Source organism: Trypanosoma brucei, assembly GCF_000002445.2.
Source record: "Trypanosoma brucei brucei TREU927 chromosome 11 chr11_scaffold01 genomic scaffold, whole genome shotgun sequence".
Classification (NCBI taxonomy): domain Eukaryota; phylum Euglenozoa; class Kinetoplastea; order Trypanosomatida; family Trypanosomatidae; genus Trypanosoma; species Trypanosoma brucei.
The window spans coordinates 2893047-2913715 of record NT_165288.1 but is presented as its reverse complement, the minus strand read 5'-3'; the positions used below and the strand labels follow the sequence as shown (position 1 = coordinate 2913715).

The 20669-nt window shown below is 49.7% G+C and overlaps 6 protein-coding genes across 6 annotated transcripts, besides 2 other annotated features; all 6 read right to left on the bottom strand.

The window, feature by feature from the left end:
• Positions 1-110: 110 nt before the first annotated feature.
• Tb11.01.2880 (hypothetical protein, conserved) lies at positions 111-4430 on the bottom strand (the record flags this gene model as incomplete). Its single annotated transcript, XM_824080.1, has 1 exon — positions 111-4430. One exon carries the CDS (start codon positions 4428-4430, stop codon positions 111-113), a length of 4320 nt encoding a protein of 1439 aa, XP_829173.1.
• An 8129-nt stretch (positions 4431-12559) lies between these two features.
• Positions 12560-12807: a repeat region.
• Positions 12808-13061: a repeat region.
• On the bottom strand, positions 12987-13322 carry Tb11.01.2870 (hypothetical protein, unlikely; the record flags this gene model as incomplete). Its single annotated transcript, XM_824079.1, has 1 exon — positions 12987-13322. One exon carries the CDS (start codon positions 13320-13322, stop codon positions 12987-12989), a length of 336 nt encoding a protein of 111 aa, XP_829172.1.
• A 786-nt stretch (positions 13323-14108) lies between these two features.
• Tb11.01.2860 (hypothetical protein) lies at positions 14109-14822 on the bottom strand (the record flags this gene model as incomplete). The annotated part of the gene is made up of 1 exon (XM_824078.1): positions 14109-14822. One exon carries the CDS (start codon positions 14820-14822, stop codon positions 14109-14111), a length of 714 nt encoding a protein of 237 aa, XP_829171.1.
• A 2147-nt stretch (positions 14823-16969) lies between these two features.
• Positions 16970-17974, bottom strand: Tb11.01.2840 (hypothetical protein, conserved; the record flags this gene model as incomplete). The annotated part of the gene is made up of 1 exon (XM_824077.1): positions 16970-17974. The coding sequence occupies one exon, from the start codon at positions 17972-17974 to the stop codon at positions 16970-16972; it is 1005 nt and encodes a 334-aa protein (XP_829170.1).
• Positions 17975-18342: 368 nt separating this feature from the next.
• On the bottom strand, positions 18343-19203 carry Tb11.01.2830 (hypothetical protein, conserved; the record flags this gene model as incomplete). Its single annotated transcript, XM_824076.1, has 1 exon — positions 18343-19203. One exon carries the CDS (start codon positions 19201-19203, stop codon positions 18343-18345), a length of 861 nt encoding a protein of 286 aa, XP_829169.1.
• A 241-nt stretch (positions 19204-19444) lies between these two features.
• Tb11.01.2820 (exosome-associated protein 4) lies at positions 19445-20128 on the bottom strand (the record flags this gene model as incomplete). The annotated part of the gene is made up of 1 exon (XM_824075.1): positions 19445-20128. The coding sequence occupies one exon, from the start codon at positions 20126-20128 to the stop codon at positions 19445-19447; it is 684 nt and encodes a 227-aa protein (XP_829168.1).
• Between the last annotated feature and the right edge of the window lie 541 nt (positions 20129-20669).

Below are 20669 nucleotides of genomic sequence, written 5' to 3'. Positions count from 1 at the left end.
GATTATTTGGAAGGAGCAGAAAGGTCAACACGCAACAAACCCACTAACAATTTATATCACCAGCGCTTGCAACAGAAGGTGATTAGCATCAAAGTAACACTTCAATAAATTCAATAGGGTTTAGTGAAAGCATTCTCCAAATGAGCCCACATTATTTTATCACCGGACTTATTTCTACCCCTATAATTCTCCTTTACTTCCCTACCACTTTGGATTGCCCTTCCGCACTTACAGCAATCACGGCCACCAACACAGGAAACCATTTGATTCAACTCCTCCTTCAAGGCTGACAACACCTTTTCCTTCGCGTCATTCATCATCCTCTCAAAAGCAGAAAAAAGGGGAGAGAGGCCCGTAACGTTCAGAGCCTCATCAAGAGAATTGCTCTGGTATCCACTCAAATCATCAGCCACACAAACAACTCCCCCACCAACACTATCATGTAAAATATTAGCCTGAACTGTGGAGCGACAACTGGAAGAAGCAGAATTAGTCACAGAACTTTCACCATCTAAACAAATGGAAACAACACCCCCTCGACAATTCGCATCTCCACTGCTCTGTGTACCAAATACACTCTTAAATGGTGTTGCTGCGGGTGGTTTCGCATCTCCACTGCTCTGTGTACCAAATACACTCTTAAATGGTGTTGCTGCGGGTGGTTTCGCATCTCCACTGCTCTGTGTACCAAACACACTCTTAAATGGTGTTGCTGCGGGTGGTTTCGCATCTCCACTGCTCTGTGTACCAAACACACTCTTAAATGGTGTTGCTGCAGGTGGTTTCGCATCTCCACTGCTCTGTGTACCAAACACACTCTTAAATGGCGTTGCTGCAGGTGGTTTCGCATCTCCACTGCTCTGTGTATCAAATACACTCTTAAATGGTGTTGCTGCAGGTGGTTTCGCATCTCCACTGCTCTGTGTATCAAATACACTCTTAAATGGTGTTGCTGCAGGTGGTTTCGCATCTCCACTGCTCTGTGTACCAAATACACTCTTAAATGGTGTTGCTGCAGGTGGTTTCGCATCTCCACTGCTCTGTGTACCAAACACACTCTTAAATGGTGTTGCTGCAGGTGGTTTCGCATCTCCACTGCTCTGTGTACCAAACACACTCTTAAATGGTGTTGCTGCAGGTGGTTTCGCATCTCCACTGCTCTGTGTATCAAATACACTCTTAAATGGTGTTGCTGCAGGTGGTTTCGCATCTCCACTGCTCTGTGTACCAAATACACTCTTAAATGGTGTTGCTGCAGGTGGTTTCGCATCTCCACTGCTCTGTGTATCAAATACACTCTTAAATGGTGTTGCTGCAGGTGGTTTCGCATCTCCACTGCTCTGTGTACCAAACACACTCTTAAATGGTGTTGCTGCAGGTGGTTTCGCATCTCCACTGCTCTGTGTACCAAACACACTCTTAAATGGTGTTGCTGCAGGTGGTTTCGCATCTCCACTGCTCTGTGTATCAAATACACTCTTAAATGGTGTTGCTGCGGGTTGTACTGGTATTTGTGCGCCAGTGGTAGCTTGCTCCTTAACGTTCTCGCTGGCCTTTGAAATAGTCTTCGATGCATCCTCCTTCGGCAACGCGGAGCATCCGTATTCACCGTCAACAGGACTCAACACAAACGTTCTCTTGCAGCCACAAGGCCAGCAATCGCTTCGCACCTCTGTTTTCCCCCGCAAATGATCACCAGAAAGTGGCTTCACCTTTCCACAGGTAGAGCATTTCCATACAGAGGAGCAGTCTGCTGATAAGCTTGGGGTTGAGCACTGGAGTACGGGAGCAGGGAAAAGAAACTGGTGCTCGTCACCGGTTGAAGGAACGACAGGAGCACGAAATCCTCCAACTATTGTTGCGTTCCCGACGCCTTTTGGTTGATGCGTATCATCGACAGTGCTAGCTGCAGGGACGTTGTTATTACTACCGTCATCCGAGAGCCTGCTTTGCAACTTGAATGTCGCCTTCTTTCCACAGGGCCAACAATCAGAACGGACCTCCATCTTGCCTCGAAGATGATCACCCCGAAGATCCTTCACCTTACCACATCGGGTGCACACCCATGCATCTTTTCCACCATTGTGACTGTCTGCTTTAAAAGAGTCAATCGGCACGTCACCCACCGCAGAGTGAGCTATTTCAGACATGATTCCAGCACGAGTTTGCTTAATAAAAAAGCCATTAATGGAATCACTCTTAAATGGTGTTGCTGCGGGTGGTTTCGCATCTCCACTGCTCTGTGTACCAAATACACTCTTAAATGGTGTTGCTGCGGGTGGTTTCGCATCTCCACTGCTCTGTGTACCAAACACACTCTTAAATGGTGTTGCTGCAGGTGGTTTCGCATCTCCACTGCTCTGTGTACCAAACACACTCTTAAATGGTGTTGCTGCAGGTGGTTTCGCATCTCCACTGCTCTGTGTATCAAATACACTCTTAAATGGTATTGCTGCGGGTTGTACTGGTATTTGTGCGCCAGTGGTAGCTTGCTCCTTAACGTTCTCGCTGGCCTTTGAAATAGTCTTCGATGCATCCTCCTTCGGCAACGCGGAGCATCCGTATTCACCGTCAACAGGACTCAACACAAACGTTCTCTTGCAGCCACAAGGCCAGCAATCGCTTCGCACCTCTGTTTTCCCCCGCAAATGATCACCAGAAAGTGGCTTCACCTTTCCACAGGTAGAGCATTTCCATACAGAGGAGCAGTCTGCTGATAAGCTTGGGGTTGAGCACTGGAGTACGGGAGCAGGGAAAAGAAACTGGTGCTCGTCACCGGTTGAAGGAACGACAGGAGCACGAAATCCTCCAACTATTGTTGCGTTCCCGACGCCTTTTGGTTGATGCGTATCATCGACAGTGCTAGCTGCAGGGACGTTGTTATTACTACCGTCATCCGAGAGCCTGCTTTGCAACTTGAATGTCGCCTTCTTTCCACAGGGCCAACAATCAGAACGGACCTCCATCTTGCCTCGAAGATGATCACCCCGAAGATCCTTCACCTTACCACATCGGGTGCACACCCATGCATCTTTTCCACCATTGTGACTGTCTGCTTTAAAAGAGTCAATCGGCACGTCACCCACCGCAGAGTGAGCTATTTCAGACATGATTCCAGCACGAGTTTGCTTAATAAAAAAGCCATTAATGGAATCACTCTTAAATGGTGTTGCTGCAGGTGGTTTCGCATCTCCACTGCTCTGTGTATCAAATACACTCTTAAATGGTGTTGCTGCGGGTGGTTTCGCATCTCCACTGCTCTGTGTACCAAACACACTCTTAAATGGCGTTGCTGCGGGTGGTTTCGCATCTCCACTGCTCTGTGTATCAAATACACTCTTAAATGGTGTTGCTGCGGGTGGTTTCGCATCTCCACTGCTCTGTGTACCAAACACACTCTTAAATGGCGTTGCTGCAGGTGGTTTCGCATCTCCACTGCTCTGTGTATCAAATACACTCTTAAATGGCGTTGCTGCAGGTGGTTTCGCATCTCCACTGCTCTGTGTATCAAATACACTCTTAAATGGTGTTGCTGCGGGTGGTTTCGCATCTCCACTGCTCTGTGTACCAAACACACTCTTAAATGGTGTTGCTGCAGGTGGTTTCGCATCTCCACTGCTCTGTGTACCAAACACACTCTTAAATGGCGTTGCTGCAGGTGGTTTCGCATCTCCACTGCTCTGTGTATCAAATACACTCTTAAATGGTGTTGCTGCGGGTGGTTTCGCATCTCCACTGCTCTGTGTATCAAATACACTCTTAAATGGTATTGCTGCGGGTTGTACTGGTATTTGTGCGCCAGTGGTAGCTTGCTCCTTAACGTTCTCGCTGGCCTTTGAAATAGTCTTCGATGCATCCTCCTTCGGCAACGCGGAGCATCCGTATTCACCGTCAACAGGACTCAACACAAACGTTCTCTTGCAGCCACAAGGCCAGCAATCGCTTCGCACCTCTGTTTTCCCCCGCAAATGATCACCAGAAAGTGGCTTCACCTTTCCACAGATAGAGCATTTCCATACAGAGGAGCAGTCTGCTGATAAGCTTGGGGTTGAGCACTGGAGTACGGGAGCAGGGAAAAGAAACTGGTGCTCGTCACCGGTTGAAGGAACGACAGGAGCACGAAATCCTCCAACTATTGTTGCGTTCCCGACGCCTTTTGGTTGATGCGTATCATCGACAGTGCTAGCTGCAGGGACGTTGTTATTACTACCGTCATCCGAGAGCCTGCTTTGCAACTTGAATGTCGCCTTCTTTCCACAGGGCCAACAATCAGAACGGACCTCCATCTTGCCTCGAAGATGATCACCCCGAAGATCCTTCACCTTACCACATCGGGTGCACACCCATGCATCTTTTCCACCATTGTGACTGTCTGCTTTAAAAGAGTCAATCGGCACGTCACCCACCGCAGAGTGAGCTATTTCAGACATGATTGCAGCACGAGTTTGCTTAGTATCAACGCTGTTAACGAAATCACAGAAATCCAACGGTGGTGCTTTGGCCTCCACACTCTGCTGCTTCCACTAGTATACTCTCTAGTGGTGATGCCGGTATTTTGTCGTCTATTGTTTGATTGTGCTTGGTTGTAGGCGTCTTTTGTTCGGTGCGGCTGCTGCCGTCGTTGGCTCTCCTCTTTCTTTTTTTTATACGTGTATATTTATATATGAGAAATGGAAAGGTTAAAAAATTGTTAATAATGAAAAGTGCAAGTTCTCATGGCTTAACTTTGGTACTTTATTAGCCTAAGGATTATTGTGTTCTTTGCTGCTGTTATTGTGTGTGGGTTCTTGCACTTGTACCTGCTCCATTATCTACCGTCCCTCTGATTGTTCTTCAACTATATTTCGTACACTGAGTCGGGTGGTCAGGATTTGTCGGAGCCGACTGTAAGCCAGGCACTCCCGCATCCGCGCCCGTTGAGTTCTCTGTCGAAAAGAGCACAGCTCCTCGTGTAGTCGTTGTGCAATATGGGCAAGTTCTTTATCATACAATGCACGTCCTCCAACATCTTCACGCGTAGAAGTGTTGTTCCAAATTGCCTGCGGTTGGTGGGGCTCGGTGACAGCTGGCTTTCTTCCGTATATTGGGAATCTCCCTTCGCTTGCGGTGGCTGTTGGACGAGGCTGTGCAGCGCATTTTTGTGCAGCAGTCGGTCTACTTACACTGTTAGACCTCTTTTTACTCACAGTGGAGCGGTGAGGCATTGCTCTTCATATTTTTTTTTTAAATAGAAAAGTAACAGGTCGCTTTCGTGGTTCTCATCGCAAAGAAAGTAAGCATGGGCAAGTGAATGCTATTTGGTTAAACGCAGTAGCGACATTGCGTACGTACAGAACCATGTACGGATGCATATGGTCGCATCTCCGCCAAACTCGTTATTTAACCCAAATCTCTGGAGAGGAAGAACAGCTACCCAGGTATTTCGGGTCAAAAGCAAAAAAGAACGTTAGAGACATCAAGCTGTGTGGAGAGGAACCCCATACGAATGCAGTAATACACCCCGCGTTGCAAGAAAGCATTCACATACTTGACGAGTCTGCATCCCTTAGTTTCTCAATAAAACCGCGCACATGTGCAAAAGACAGTAAACCCTAGCGTACCCACTACATTGGCCGGACAAAATCTGTGCCACCTTGGTGAGAGCGAACGGTTACAATCCCTTCTCCACTTGCTCCTCACGCGCTGGAACGAAGAGTACAAAATACATCCCAATAAGGTTGAACAGAGGTAGCACACAACTAGATGCACCGAACCACCCAGTGGTAAGCATGTCAAAACAACAGGAAACGTAAAGGGAGGGATCGCTGAATACACTCAAACAAAATTTTTAACATTCGGTAAGGCCTACGCAACGGTATTTAGCTACTAACAAAACGAGAGAAATATAATGCTTGATAACAACGACGGCGTCCAGCATCTATATTACACAGATACCGACCTCCACAATTACCAACACTTTCACGTCAGCAACTACCACAACAATGGTCATTCATAAAAACGCAGCCACCTAGGTATGTATGGATGTGACCCAGTGCGCGGACAAAAAAACACGTGTCAAGTCAATAATGGCACTTGCCGAAAATATTTAAAGTAGAAGTCTTCCAACGCAAAACAGATACAAATAAACGCTTGTTCGATGGAGCCGCAGGTGGGCCGCGTTATTTTTAAGGTTAAAAAATGGAGGTAGAGATGCCCCTTTAGAAATAAGTTAAGGGCCACGCCCGACACCGCAGCTCAGAACATCTTGCACAGAAAAGTGTAGTTTTTCTTTTAAAGACCAAGAACACGCATGTTATTATGCAGTTGCATATATTGGAGTCCAATGTTCGCGCACTGTTAACGCCATGTAGATGCGTGGCAGTCAGTGAACGTTAACTATACGGGCATGCGGTTGTGCACCTTTACAAACACACGTGCAAGATATCCGCTGAACGAAACGTGAGGAGCACATTCGTTGGATCCATTTTGTCAACGTACCATCTCAGTTTGTAAGCCCTCCCATCGCATAGAATGCTGAAAATGGGTAGAAGTACAAAAAAAAAATGACCACCGGAGGTAATTTCATTCGCGCGGTGGGTTCACGATGGATAATTTTTTTTAATGATGACAACAGCAGAAACACACCTGGAGATAACTTCGCAAGAAAAATTCAGGTTGCTGACAATATTTCAGGAGGGATAACATCCGTAAACCAGGGAACAGTGCCCCTTACTATGAGATCAATCCATCTCAAAAAAAAACATGTCGTACACAGTAATAAGCCACGCTACCTTCTCTCACGAAACATCATGAAAAACTTAATGTTTTTTCAATGATGACACTCGGTAACTAATAAAAGAACCGAACAACCATGCCTTGATGTTGAAGCAAACAGCAATTATTTTTTTTGTAACGGTACGGTGCGACACGCGGGTAATAACTAAAAGAGGAAATGCTGACAGTTGGAAAGTGTAAAAGACCACTTGAAGTTTATGGTAGAAGCTAAGGTATGTGATTTTCATCTGTGTCAAAGAAATCACAAGACGTACGCCGCTTATTCATTCAAAAGAAGGAGCGCTCCAGTGCACACAAAACTGGGTGACAAGGGTGCAACATTGCACTCTTGGAAAAAAAAAAACGACAAAACGGTTACGGAGTCGCCCTTTGGCTGGTGGAAGGCAAATCCCGTCCAACGGAGGGTCAGTGTCTCCACCCAACCTGACGCAAGACCTGTCAGGGAAATTTACAAAAAAAAAAAAGAAAAAAGGAACCCCGGTTGCTACAAAAGAACGATATGCAGACATTCTACGTGCAATGGGGGTTTGTAATATTTGAAAAACTCTCCCATACCTCCTCCAAGAATTATGACCATGTATTCGAATCGCGGAAACACCTCCGGACAAAGGCAGTAGGGATGCCGCCTCATCACACACATATATGCACGCACCGCGTCAGCCACTTTGATGTGCATTGTTTACTCCAGGTACGCACCTTAGCTGAAACCAATGCGTACAGTGCGATATGGACCAGCAAAGAGGAGAAACCCTGCTCCCTACAGCAACCCCTCTGAGGTCACATTAAGAAAGCATCACGGGACACCACGCATTAGCACACGAGCAAGCACTCGTTGGGTATTAAAGAACAAAATCATACCTGTTGTCCAGTTGCATTACTTTTCTTAGACGCCACCGAAAGCGAAAAGCATCTGCCTTCACAAAGCACAGCATTGCAAAACAAAATAATCACAGTTCATCTCCTTCCCTGCGTGTTAGGTAATATTATAAGTGATTATGAGCATTGGTACCAAGTCTGTAAATAGGTTTTGCTCTCAGCATCCTTTTTGCCTCTCTTCAAGCAACTGTAAGTTCGAATGTTTATTAAAGAGCGTGGGACCAAAAATAAGATGAAGAGATCTCGGTGCCACAAAAGCAAATTGCTTCGACGCAAACTTATGCTAAAACCGCTCTTTAAACAATATTTCAACACTTCAGGTGCACTACCTCTAGATTTGTAGCTGCAAAGCGAAAAGGGGGAAAAGGCAGATGATTTATTTCCCTTATCCATTCCGTCATAGATAAAACATCCAGTACAACGCCACGAAGGATAATGAATGAGCCGTTCCCACGAGATGCAGCACATGCACAATTAAATATCATAACTTTTCCAACTGAAAATCCCGTCGCTCTTTTCCGTCAAAATGGGCTTAAACCGCATCATGACCCACCGCTCTCAGGAGCAACATCACATAAGCCATCGCCCTATCTACCACCCCTTCTGCAGCAAGTGCAGCATCAGCGGGGAAATTTAGTACAGCAAACGCAGACACATCAGTACAAAATACATAAGGCATATAAACAAAAATCACACATGATTCGCATCGGCTGAGTTTCAATTGTGGTGGCAGGCATCACTTAAACACATTCAACCACTTATTTATTTCAGAAGAGTTACCGCCCTTCTCCAATAACCCTCATACGCCACGAAGCGCTAAAAGCACCCGAGTACTTCTGGTGCCCGGAAAATACATATTCCCTACCGCAAACTAAGCAAAATAAACGCAAGACTGACTTGATCAACTCACCCAAAAAGGGGGAAGGCGTTAGCCATACGCTCCGGTTCACCAGAACTCCCGAATACTATGGGGATGCGATGAATTAAAATTTTGTGGATCACTATCATCACACCACCTGAACATTCATGACAGCAACATCAACACAATAAGCACTTTCTTTAATCATGCATATCGAAGCAAAATAGTATACTCACTCATCCTTTACAGTTGAAACGATGGACGTCCGCCCGGCGCACGGCTCCCTGCCTTTACGTTTTATGCGGTCAACACTCAACTTTAAATGCTTGGTCACTTTGTTGAAACAGTGGTGCCTTCCACCAGGTTCCGCAACAAATGCACTCTCCTTCATGTCCTTATATTCGTATTTAAAGTAAACAGAGCCTCAAACACCGCACCGTCCTTCATTCGAATGGTAACACTGCTCGCATGGCGGAACGTGTGAAACTACAGGTAACGTAGCAGGAACCTCATAGTTTGTGCACCGCGCCCATGTGCAACCCCGCTTGTCGAAGACCTCTGAATTCTTCTAATTTTCTTCGCTCCTTCATGTGAGACAACCCTCATCCCCACCCATCCCCTGCATCAGTGCGGAATACACCTAGAAGCACGGACCACAGCGGCAGTATCCCGGTTAGCGTGATACTCCACGGTACGTCGGCGCGCGTTTATACGCCACCCGGGAAAAGAGACGGCGGCTCAAGTGAAAACGGCGCATCATCCCGTTTTGAGTCACCTCAATCTTAGTGGACGCCACAAGGCTTGCCGGGCCGGGGACGCCGCTTGGCTCCGGCCTCCCCCGAAAGCACGAGGCAGTGAATACCCCCGTCACATTCAAGCGGCCCAAATCGCCAAGGAGTATTGCGCTATTAATGTCAAGACCCCCCCCCTTGCAGCGGGCTCAGACACCGCAACTGCCAACCCTTAGGGCCGCGACGAGACACCGCACCACTGCATAAAGGCGGCAGTGCAGTGGAGCCGGGCTCCCAGGCGTCCTTCATTCGCAGAAGACCCGCAGTTTGTTCCACTGAAATCTCTGTCCCCCATCAAATGTAAGATCATGGCGGCAAGACAACAGTCGAGAACGAAACTGTGAACTCCCACTTTGGAGAGGCGTGAGGATGCTTCAGGTTTTTCTGGGGCTGCGACACCTCCCTCGCCTTCCTGCCACACACACACGTACAACAAGTTTGCCAAGTAGCAATCGGTGGACACGGATCGATATATATTGGTGCCGCGCGCACGTTGCCTGTCCACAGCCCTTCCTCCAACTTACAAGCATCCGACTTCTGGCGGAACGACGATGCGCCCGACTACAACGGTTCAAACGAGACCCCAAGTGCTGAGGCGAGCCTTCCTTAACACCCGGTCGTCCTTGAGAGCAGGTGCTTCCATCCTGATTTGACTTCAAGAGTCATCGAGCCTGCTTTCCACATTGCACAACCTCAGCAAGAGAGACGGCGTGACTCCACAGCCCCACGAGGGAGATTTTATTTTTCATGAGCAACCGCTCTGAAGAATTGAAAAAGGAACTTCAAAACAGGTGCGGTTGGTGCTTGTTTTCCTTTGCAAGAATATAACAGCTGCAACAGCAATCTACAACCATTCGTAAGGAAGTAGCGCGAGAGTGCCGTCAAGCCCGGACGCGCGGCGAGTCCTGTGGGAGGGCGCCGCGACAGTTTAAGTACTGCACACAACTCGGGAACACAACTCAAGTCGCACCCGCGACCCCTCCTCGCGTATCAAAGCCGCGCCCATGGAACGTTCCCAGTGACCTCGAGGAATATCCCATACAATGCGTCGACAAAAGTCGCCAGAAGACACCCTTAGAGACGAATAGGGAGCATGCAGGCTGCAGCACAGGGTGAAGAATGTGTGTTAAGGGGACGCGGGTTCGTGCTGCATTCCTACGGGGTAAAAACTGCCAGCGGTTTGCCATCGGTAAGGATGGTGGGGGAACCCTATACTGAAACCAGAGGCGTTTCCCTCCGCCGACAAAACCATTACCCCTTGTTCACACTCAAAAAAAAAATCTGAAGTGTGAAATCTCTGGGTTTCGGTCTCCCACGAAACGGACTCTTGCCGTTTGTGACGTGGTTGTGTCTCCAAAACGCTGTTTCGGTGAAGTAAAGGACAGCCCGTTCTGGAGGGATACAAAAAGAACGAAGCACAAAAGCTCGAGCACAGCAACACACTGGGAGCCCCCAGACGCAGCCAAGACTGCAGCATCTCAAATACCTCGTTTCCCGTACTGCGGACCCATGGCCGAACCGAAAAGGGACCTTACTCTCCACGCACTGGGAAAAGTTACACAACGGCCTCTACATGAGCAGCGGCAGTGGAACAGAGCACAGCCCATCGGCAATGGGAGAACACAAATTGGGAACTTGGAGAATGGATGCGATTATGCCGCAAGAGCGCTAATATTTTGGGTTTAAAAGACCAACATAGACGCGCGACCTTTACCGTTTAGCCAAATGCCGTGACAAACTTGCCGCGGAACACCCTCGCGAGTGAGACTGTCCGGATACACTTTGGGGGCTCCAAATGTAGGGAGGGGTTCTGCTCCACAATACGGCTCTGGACACACAAAACGGTGAAACTCAGAACCTCCTCAGTAAGGGAAGGAACACATGGCAATGGGGGTCGGCGTGAATCCACACCACGTACGCGCAACACCGCTGGTGGACTCGAAGGGTCTCCGACAACCTTATAAAGTCGAGGTCGGGCTGCCGTATAAAATGTAGCCAAGAAAGCAGAGAGAACACTTTCCAGTTGTGCTCATCAAAGTTCTCGCCAACACACAAGGGTTTCTTCAGTCGATGGCGGTGTGTGGAGCGACGCCACCCCTTCTAAAACGGGTAGTGGGAAAATGTAACCTTTGATTGGGCTTCCCAACCCCGGAGGCCTACTAAACGTTATAATCCGACGGGGCCCACGGGGAATTCGTAGAAAAGAGAGCCGCCCGTAGATTATTCATCGAGAGCGTTTACGTGGGAGTAATTTATTTGAGGTCTTTAAGCTAAAGGAAACTAAAACGGGCGGGGGGCACGGAACCTCTCCTTTCCCGACGTGCGCTGTTAAAGTAAGGACAATGGGAGAGGGGCCCGTGAGGTGAAAGCTCTTCTTTACTTACCTTCTCTACATTTTCCAGCCGTACGCATGTATTTCTCCCTTAGTGAATGTCCAGGACAATTGTGAAACTCAGGTGTTAGCAGGTGCGGAGTGAAAATATAGGTTTGCTCTCGAACGCCGCGCGTTAAACAGCTGAACCCTCTTTCGGAACACCACTGGTGTGGCGCGAGGCCGCTCGTGCCATCTGCCGTGACACAACAGTCGTTGCTCCCTATTAAAAGCAAGATTTCAGCGTTCGATTCCCATGCGGGCGAAGGCTTGAAAACTGGAATTATAGTGCAGGATAATGGGCGTTTAGTAAAGCATGTTGTTTCCGCAAAGGTCGGAAAAGGGCGGACGGACACACAATCCGCTTGGCCACCAGCGCGAAAATACACGCGCCCCAGCCGCGCTTTCTTCTCCAAACTACTAAAAAAAAAGTATGAACACAAAATATTCTTGGCACAGAAAAAGTTTTGTCAGCGGCGAGGGCGCTAATGTGCTCTGTTCGCCTTTTCATTCATGTCACTGGTTCGGATGCCCGTTTCACCGTCATTTTTCCCCTTCCGGAACTTTTCGAGAAGGGCGCCCTGACACAAAGTATTGAGTAGTTGGTGGTTTCGCCCGTCGGGAAGACGGGGAAATTAAAGGTTTGGGAAATACTGTCGAAAAACAGAGCCTCTAAAAGGAGTTTTCGGAAAAAAAAATGTGCCACAACCCATCATATCGATGTTGGCGGTGAACTCCAAAGTACGACGTTTAGCAGAAGCACGCCAGTTATAAGGGTTTCTTTGATGGTAGCGCCGCCGATTTTTGGCTTCCATCAAAACATGATATGGCTTCCCCGGGCGTCGCGGTGAGGCGTGTGTCTTCGCGCGGGGGGCTTAGGATTGAGCCCCCTGGCGATGCCAGACACTTCAACGTGGTGCCATGGTCCAGTACCCCGTATCATCGGGGGAAGCCAAGAGCCAGCAGAGTTCCTTTCATGGGGAACACTGCTGTGCTCCGGCTACGGCATCATACAGCACAGGGATCAGCAGCGTCTTGCTGGGACACCGTTTTTCATTTGTCGGTCCCTGGGCACGTGCCAGCGTGCCATCAGCAGTATCATCCGCACTAAGATGCTGCTGTCCGGTGATGTGGAACTCCAAAAAAGGATGGCCAATTGACATCTTTGGGAGAGTCTGGGGTGGGGGGCTTCTCGCCCCATCTGCTGTATTCCGTTCATCTGCGGAGCTACAACAAAAAATTATAGAGGGTGTGTTAGGATGAATGAAAAAGGGAGACTCTGCCACAATCGCCAGACCGATAGCATCTCAGGGCTCTACGGTGATGGCTGATAGCCGCGCCAGTGGGGGGAAACTCTCACGAAGGCACGAAGAAAATTCCAAAAAAAAAATAGGATTGAGCCAAGCAGCGTCATAGCGGCTATGGTATTCTGAGCGAAAGGCCGTGCCAGCAGCTGACGGGTGTCAAAAACTACTGAGGATGTTGTGGTCAAACGGTTCCTAAAAATGATAAAACACAAAGGGGAGGGCAGATCCAGATTGAGGCGGTTACTCAATTTCATCTTCTTTCCAGGAAAAACGTGACCGACCACACTCGGGTGGAATATGAAATCTTTTACCGTGCGCAGAGCGTGCTTCGTTCGTTTGGTCATGAAGATGACCTGATCCCGACGCGTTATGCACGCATCAACCTCCGCATAGATGAATGAGTTGGTGCACGATATTATGATGAGGGAAATAATCAGCCGCCAGCTTACTGAGCATGTATCGTTGGTTTTTCGGCCGGTCCCACTGAGCGGGGGTGTGACGAGGAATGTGCTGTGTATGGGGGTTTGCTCAAGGCTAGGCAGATACACGCACGAGTGACCTTCCCGTCGGTATTCGGTTCGTTGCAAAGAAGAACCGCCCACCACGGGTGAGGGATGCCATCTTTGTTCATGTCTATGCCAAAACCTTGAAAAACTCTTGGTGACACTGCGTGGCACTTCCCTTCCCTTCCCCCCCCAAACAAACAAATGCGGGAATGAGTGTAAATAGGAGTGCTTTCGAAGGCAGAAACGGCAAAAGCAAAGCTTAGTGGCGCCAACCAGCGGATTAGGCACACCGTTTCCACTTACTGAAACTGGGGCTAGGACACTGCAATCTGGTGGTTTGTACGGTGCCCAACCGCATCTTCCCCTGGGGCAGTGGCGGACGAAACGCTGAAAACGTGAACTCCTTGCTGCGGGGAATGGAAAACAGGACAAAAGACAACAATCTTAGCGTGTGCATACCTGAGCCCACGGTTTCTTCGGGGAAGGGGGGTTGACAACGGCGCTAAAGCGTAGATCGCGACTAAGAGAAAGGGAAAATTTTGTAGGTTGGCCGCGCGAACATTGCGAAATGGGGGTGTGCATTTGGCTAAAAGTGGGAAGTCAGCACCCTGCGGCAATATTCAATTACCCTGTTCGGGACCCCAGATGGTGATGAGGATATGAAAAATACTCGCATCGCCTCGAGGCAATGGGTGGGATCGAAGGCCACAAACTCCTAGACAGAGAAAAGGAGAGGGCAAAGCGAACCCATAACCTGTGGTGGTGAGGCTCGAAGGCGCTTTGCTTGCAACCGCGCATTTTCGAGAGAGGACTTACCCCGTGCCCATTTGAAAAGGGGGAATAGGGTTGAAAACTGGCGAAGAAAGTTAAGGAGGGAGCCCGTGGAGGAATAGGAAGACACAAAACAGGCAGACGCGAGAAAAGTCTGTCAGATAGGAAGTATTGCCGTTGCAAGGATGGCGAATCTGACACGCGGGAGGGGACTTGTTGCGGGACGCTTGCCAACTGGAAACTTCGAGGAGCATCTAATGAGAGGCGCGGTCCCTGTGCCACACAGCGTGAACAAACGTGTGGCTGACCATCCGCGCAGCAAGTGCGGATACAAGGAGAGGGGAAAAAAACAACCGAAGTGGTTACAAAATGGAGAGTCAGCGATGACACTCCCAGACACCCTCCCAGCAAGCCCCGCAAAGCGCAGTGGACAAGGTTAACCCTATAGGGCGAAGCGGCTGACACGGATGCGGCAGGCGGAATCATCCTGTCAGTGGCGGGGTTGTTAGAAAGTTTCCATGTGGAGAGTCGGAGAAGTTGAACGTGACAAAGGAGTGCAGCAACCATTCGTCATAACCCAAGCACTACGTCAAGGAGGTTGGCCTCGCCAGCTACAGGGTTTAGGAATCAAAGGATACCCGCATTCGGTCGAAATCGGAATATCGGGGGTCGCAGTTGGCTGTTTAAATTCCCGATGTCGCAAAAGTTGGGGAAGTAAACGAGGTGGAAAGGCACTTTGTAGGGGACAGCTCTTCCCAGACCTCAAACCAAGGGGGTTGCTGCCGATGCCGTTCAGACGGTCGAAGTGAGACATGGCCTTAACCAAGGGCGCCCGGCGCCACGGCAAGAATGCGGAGCGGGCTGATATTTCCCCCTTCTGACGGTATTAGCCTTTCCCCACTTAGCACTGGGTCCAAAGGAAACACCGCGTCTCCACATGCATTCAAAGGCTCACCGGTTCACAAAGTTCCTTTTATTTTTTCCTGCGCAACGACTCGTGAAGTGACCTCAAGGATTGCGAGGGGAAACGGACCCGCCTCTCTACTCGGTTCCCCTGAGGTTAACCGGTTTGGGGTTGTGGCGCAGCGGTTCCATACACTTGGGTAAAGTCGGAATGGAATGGATGGCGGGTCCCCTCCGGCGCCGGGGTCAGACGCTGCCCACCACCGATAGCGGAGGCGGCGCTGCGCTCTTCCTTAAACCTAAAGTTGGTGTGTTGCGTGGCTTTTTTTTTTGGGGGGGGGGTGGGTGGGGAGCACGTTGCAGGAGAGGGAGCGCATGGTGCCGCATATGGCGGTGACGGAGGCAGGGATAATAAACATCCCAACGTGAGGTGTGTGCGTGGGTGCCCAACCTTGAAGGGGCAAGTGTGGCGCTGACTGTCCAGAATGGATGAGAAACGGGCAGTCGGGCGTCCCACACCACGGCGGTTCAAGCGTCTCCTTGGTTCAAAGGAGGGATGGAAAGTACGTCCTTGTCGTGAAGTTTGCTGGAGGGCGGGGAAGGGGGGGAGTGCAGGTCTCTGGCCGATCCTAGGAGTAACGGCGCGTGGCACGCACAACGTGAGGGGATAAACCAATATATTTCCAAAGAGTTCGGTGCCCCCAGATGTGGAAAGGTCCCAGCTTTGTGCTGTGGAAAAAAGGTACTCCCGTGTTTAGAATCAACGGCTCCGACGTCGCACCTCTCATTGACCTGAGTCGTTGGTGGTGCAGCTGTGTTTTGGTGGTTCCGACGCAAAATAGAAGGTCCTGTGCTGTGGACCGTATGTATGTATTGGCAACTTCCGCAGCGTTTACGCCGAAATCTGACCTTTCAGTGCGATGACGCAAAGAGTGTTTTGGTGCGCCTCCCCTCCAACCGGAAGATCCCTACGAGGTTGCTGCCTCAACTCTCGACACTCTCACGTTACTGAGTTTCGGAGGACACTCGTGTTAAAGGGAGGGGGGGGGGAGCGAGTGTATTCTCCGTTTGACGGAACAGACGTTTTTGACTAATCGTCTCGTGCCCGTCGTATATATAAAGAGATCTGTCCAGTGTTTGGGCTAATGGGCATCAAAGCAAACTGGGGTGGGATTTTGTGGGCTTTGTTATTTCGAGCCAATTGTGAGTACCCCTGCCTCAACCGTACTCACCGCTCTCGTTGCGTCGGCGGGTGCTTTGGTTGTATGACATCACTTCCTTTTCTATTTCTCTCCCCTCATTTTCCATTTTTCACATGCAAACATTGTACCGTTGTCGGATGCAAGAGTGCCATAGAGGTCAGCAGTTTCCTCGGGTGGCGACTCGTACGGTTGTGTATGCGCGCACCCGTTTGGGGCAAAGACAAGGGGAAAAATAGACAGCTAGTGGAAAGAAGTGTGGCATCGTTGCAGCCACAATGCATACTCAACTTAAGGGGGATAATGGGGAGGAGAGGGCCATCAGGGTTTCCGTGTCAAAAAAGGGAAGCAGCCGAAACCCCTACTTGTTTTTTTTGTGAGTTTTGACGCTAACCTTTCTAGGGGACCATTAGGGTCCCTTACGAAGCTGAGCATGCCGCTCTGCAGAGGCCTTACACTTTTGTAAAAGGGTCATGTCACACTCCATCGTTGGGGATGTAAAAATGTGCCGTGCAATCTACGGCGTTGAAAGGACTGCAGATGAAGTAAAGGAACGAAAAAGAACACAGCTACAACGCAGTAACGATACCCGAGCAAAGTGTCGTAGAAACCTCATGGCGGCGCTTTGGACAACTTTTGACCAGCCACTTTCAGGTAAGGACCGAGACACACCTCATAGAGCCGGTTGGCCGCAACTGCTGCGGTTGTCACCCGGTGTGGAGGTTGAACGCACCTTTGTATCCATCTTCTTATGAGCGTGTTAAATGCCTGAACGTCCCGCCCTTGCCGGCATGTTGATGTGAGAAGGTGCGTGTGAATGGATCTGAGCGGGGCTCCCTCGTAGCAGAGGGTCCATTGGCGGGGGCTGCCCATTGGCTTAATAGAAAACTGCTTCGCTTCAGCAAGTGGATCTACTCGGTAAGTCTGGAAGAGCCGCCAGTATCCGTAATTGTGTTGCGGTGGCAACTCGTATAGAGTGGATGAGAAACTGTTGGCCACGCACTCTAGCGAGGCTTGGTCAAAGTACCTCGAGTACTGTGTTGCGCGCCTCCACTCATAGATAACAGAAGGGGTGGTAGCAACAACATATCCACCGTTATACTTGCCGAAGAGAGCTTCGTCTCGAGTACGCAGTTGATGCGGTGACAACGCCACTTGCGTGCCAAATGGGATGCACGGAAGCTCTCCCAGCAAGACGACGTCACAGTCGAGGAACGCCACAACGCATTCTGGACCGCCCCCGCAAGGCTTCTGCGGACTGTGCAGCATCATCGCGCGCTCCATCAAGTTTGCCTTTTCCATCATGAAGTCTGCATGGCGCGAGGGGTACCACACCCCGTGCTGCTGTTCCATTGTGCCCCTGTTGATGGGTAGGTAAGGATCGAGACAGGGAACCCACTCGATTTTTTCATCCATACCGAAGTCAGCGAAGGCACTGCTCGCACTTCGACCAGGGCTGATCATGCCAGATGTGCATCCCACTACCACTTGCACATGCGGATGAAGGGCGCGCAAACAACGCAGAAAGAGTCTGAGCTCCTCATCGCACTCAGGCGTTCCCATTGTGCACACGGATGTCACTGCCTGTGAGTTTCCACAGTCCGCAACAATCGTCATTTTTCTTCTCCAAAGAATGCCCCTTTCTTCCCCACTAACTTTCTATGTCCCTTGTGCCTGGTGTATCTGACTAAAGAAGCCACCAACAACCGATACGAAGAAAGTAGTGCACCTCGCGTGCTTGTTTGGGGTGGTGGTAGGAAAAGTGATTTAGCACAAAACATACTCGCCTCTGGCCCATTGGTTGAGGGGACTTGCCTGTTTTTCGTTTTCGCAAGCATGTCTCAGCAGCCGAAGCCCCAGACCGTCCTCAAGATAGGCTCTGCACGCGCGTCAACGCGACCTATCGGGCACGCGCATGGGCAACCGGCTGCTTTTCTGCGGTTGTGCGACAAGGGGCTACTGAACCCACCGAGGTATCGAGTTTCTTACACACGTCCCACACTGTTTGGCACATATATACACTGCAAATCGTTATCGTCATAATAGGCGGTATTGGTGCATGTTGGGCCCTTGGTGTCTCGACTTTCACGAGCCTCCTGACGTTGGCTGCCGAAGAACTCAAACTGTCTCTGCCTTTCCTGCTCCTCCTGACGTCTGTTTTCGTCACGCTGCGCTTTTTCTGCCCTTGTTCCTCCTTGAGCATACGCTTCAGCGCAGCTCCGCTCCTCGGGGAACACAGGGCATTGGTCCATGAAGCGCAGCGACGGCACCCACGCAATTATCTTTTTTCTATAGCTTTGCATTGAAGTTACAAAGCGGTTGCCTTGAAACATGCAACTGCGAAGTCCTTCCATTTCGAGAATCCACGGCACGATGTCTTCCTCACGTTCAATAGCATTCTTTGAAACATCGATCGTCATTAGCTTTCTGTTCCCCTCTACTCCCCTAAGGTTCCTCACCCGATTCCGTGAGGCAAGTAAAGTCTCTAAGTTGGGGATGCTCGAAAGGCCTTCCAAGCTTTCAATAAAATTTGAGGAAATGTCTACAAGTCGCAGCGAAGGCAACATCGGAAAGCTTTTACAGTTTCGAATAGCGTTATTACCAATATAAAGCGCGTGCAAATTTTGAAGTGGGTGAAGCCCCTCCAAGTTATCGATGGCATTATTGTTGAGGTACAACACCCTGCATTGGTGGAATGCGTTAAGGGATGAGATGTTCATAAGTCCCAAGTGGTTAAGGTATATATTTCGGTTGAGTTCCGGTGTGGAATACCCGTGATGTTTCTTACATTGTTGTATAACTACTTCTTCCGTCATGAGAAGCCCGTCAGATTCCGACGTTGCCATATGCCTCAGCTATGGAAAAGGGAGGGGCGTGGGGGAAAGGATAGACATAGTCAGAAGTAAAGAACAGCCATCGTGAAGCGGCACCTCTGGCAAAAAAAAACGAGTGAGTGCTGAGGTCTGCAACCAAATTTATTCGTGCGGGCGCAACTTCTCCCCCCCGCACCGCACTCATGCTTTTACTGGTCCTGCAAATGAAAGGTGGAATGGAAAATTTTTATCGTTATAGCGAAACACTTATCTCCTAAAATGCAAACTGTTCGCACAACTGAGATGAGATGACATTCTTACGCGCCAAGGTTCCCTTCAAAGCAGCCATCACAAGGTCGAGTGCAGTGGTCGGCTCACACGACCCCCGCTGCGCGGTGAAGCACATATTTCCTGAGTTCAACATGGCACACGTGACCGCCGTGGCCTTAGCAGTGTTCCACTCGGTGGCGCTGGGATCGGTCACGATGGAGCCGTCGGGCAGGAGCGCGGCACCGCAGGCGGAAAAAGTGTCGTACATTTCAAATCCCCCACTCGCCAGTGCGGCACACACACCCGTGGCTATCGCGTCCCAAAGCCCGCCATCCTCTGCGAGGATCTCTACCGCAACCTCCACCAACAGCTGCGGTATTTTCTCCAACACAACTGCCTGCTCAACTACACCTTCTAACGCCAAGGCCAGGTCTTTTTCTGGTGTGACGTCTGCTCGAAATGCTAATTCATGCTTTTGCGCGCGAGAGGACCTTCGCACTGTACAGGCAACACGTCCTCGACTCCCGCGGTACTCATCAATTAGTTGTTGTGGGTGATGTACGGCGCAAACGACCCGCGTGCTTCCGACTTCGATGCATGCGCTACTGTAACTCTGTCCAAGCACGTTGAGCACAATGTGAGGGTAACGGACCTCGTCGGGTGAGCGACGACCGTGGCTTCGTTCCATTGTTGGCACCCCCATTTAAACCTCAAGTCCTTTTTTTTTGTGCGTGTGTGAAGTTCCGAATGATTACACGTGTTTATCAGTTTGTTATGAAAGGAGCAGAAGGGGAGGAACAGAGGATTATTATTATTATTTTTGAGGTGGGGTGGGGAAAAAGGCGAAAGCAAGTGATAGCGCCCTTGATGACGGACTTCCATACAATAATCCACCGTACTCGTTACTGCAGTTGACCATTCTGTGAACGATCATGAAAGAGAGCAACAAAGCAAGCACCACCAACACCAACAGCAACAAAAAACACTCAATTTTCCAGGGCACTATACAATGCATGTAAGATAGTGCTAGAGACCCCATAAACAGCATTTACTGGTGCCCCCCCCATGTGCGATTTGAGTACGTGCTATACAAGATGGGAAACCACTCATGGGTTCACTCACTTTTCCCATACGCTAACCGTTGGCCCAAACCCGGACCCTTTTGTACTTCAGTAGCCATGAAACGTTATAACCGAATTTTCGGCGGCGTCACGAAGGTGGTAGCGACC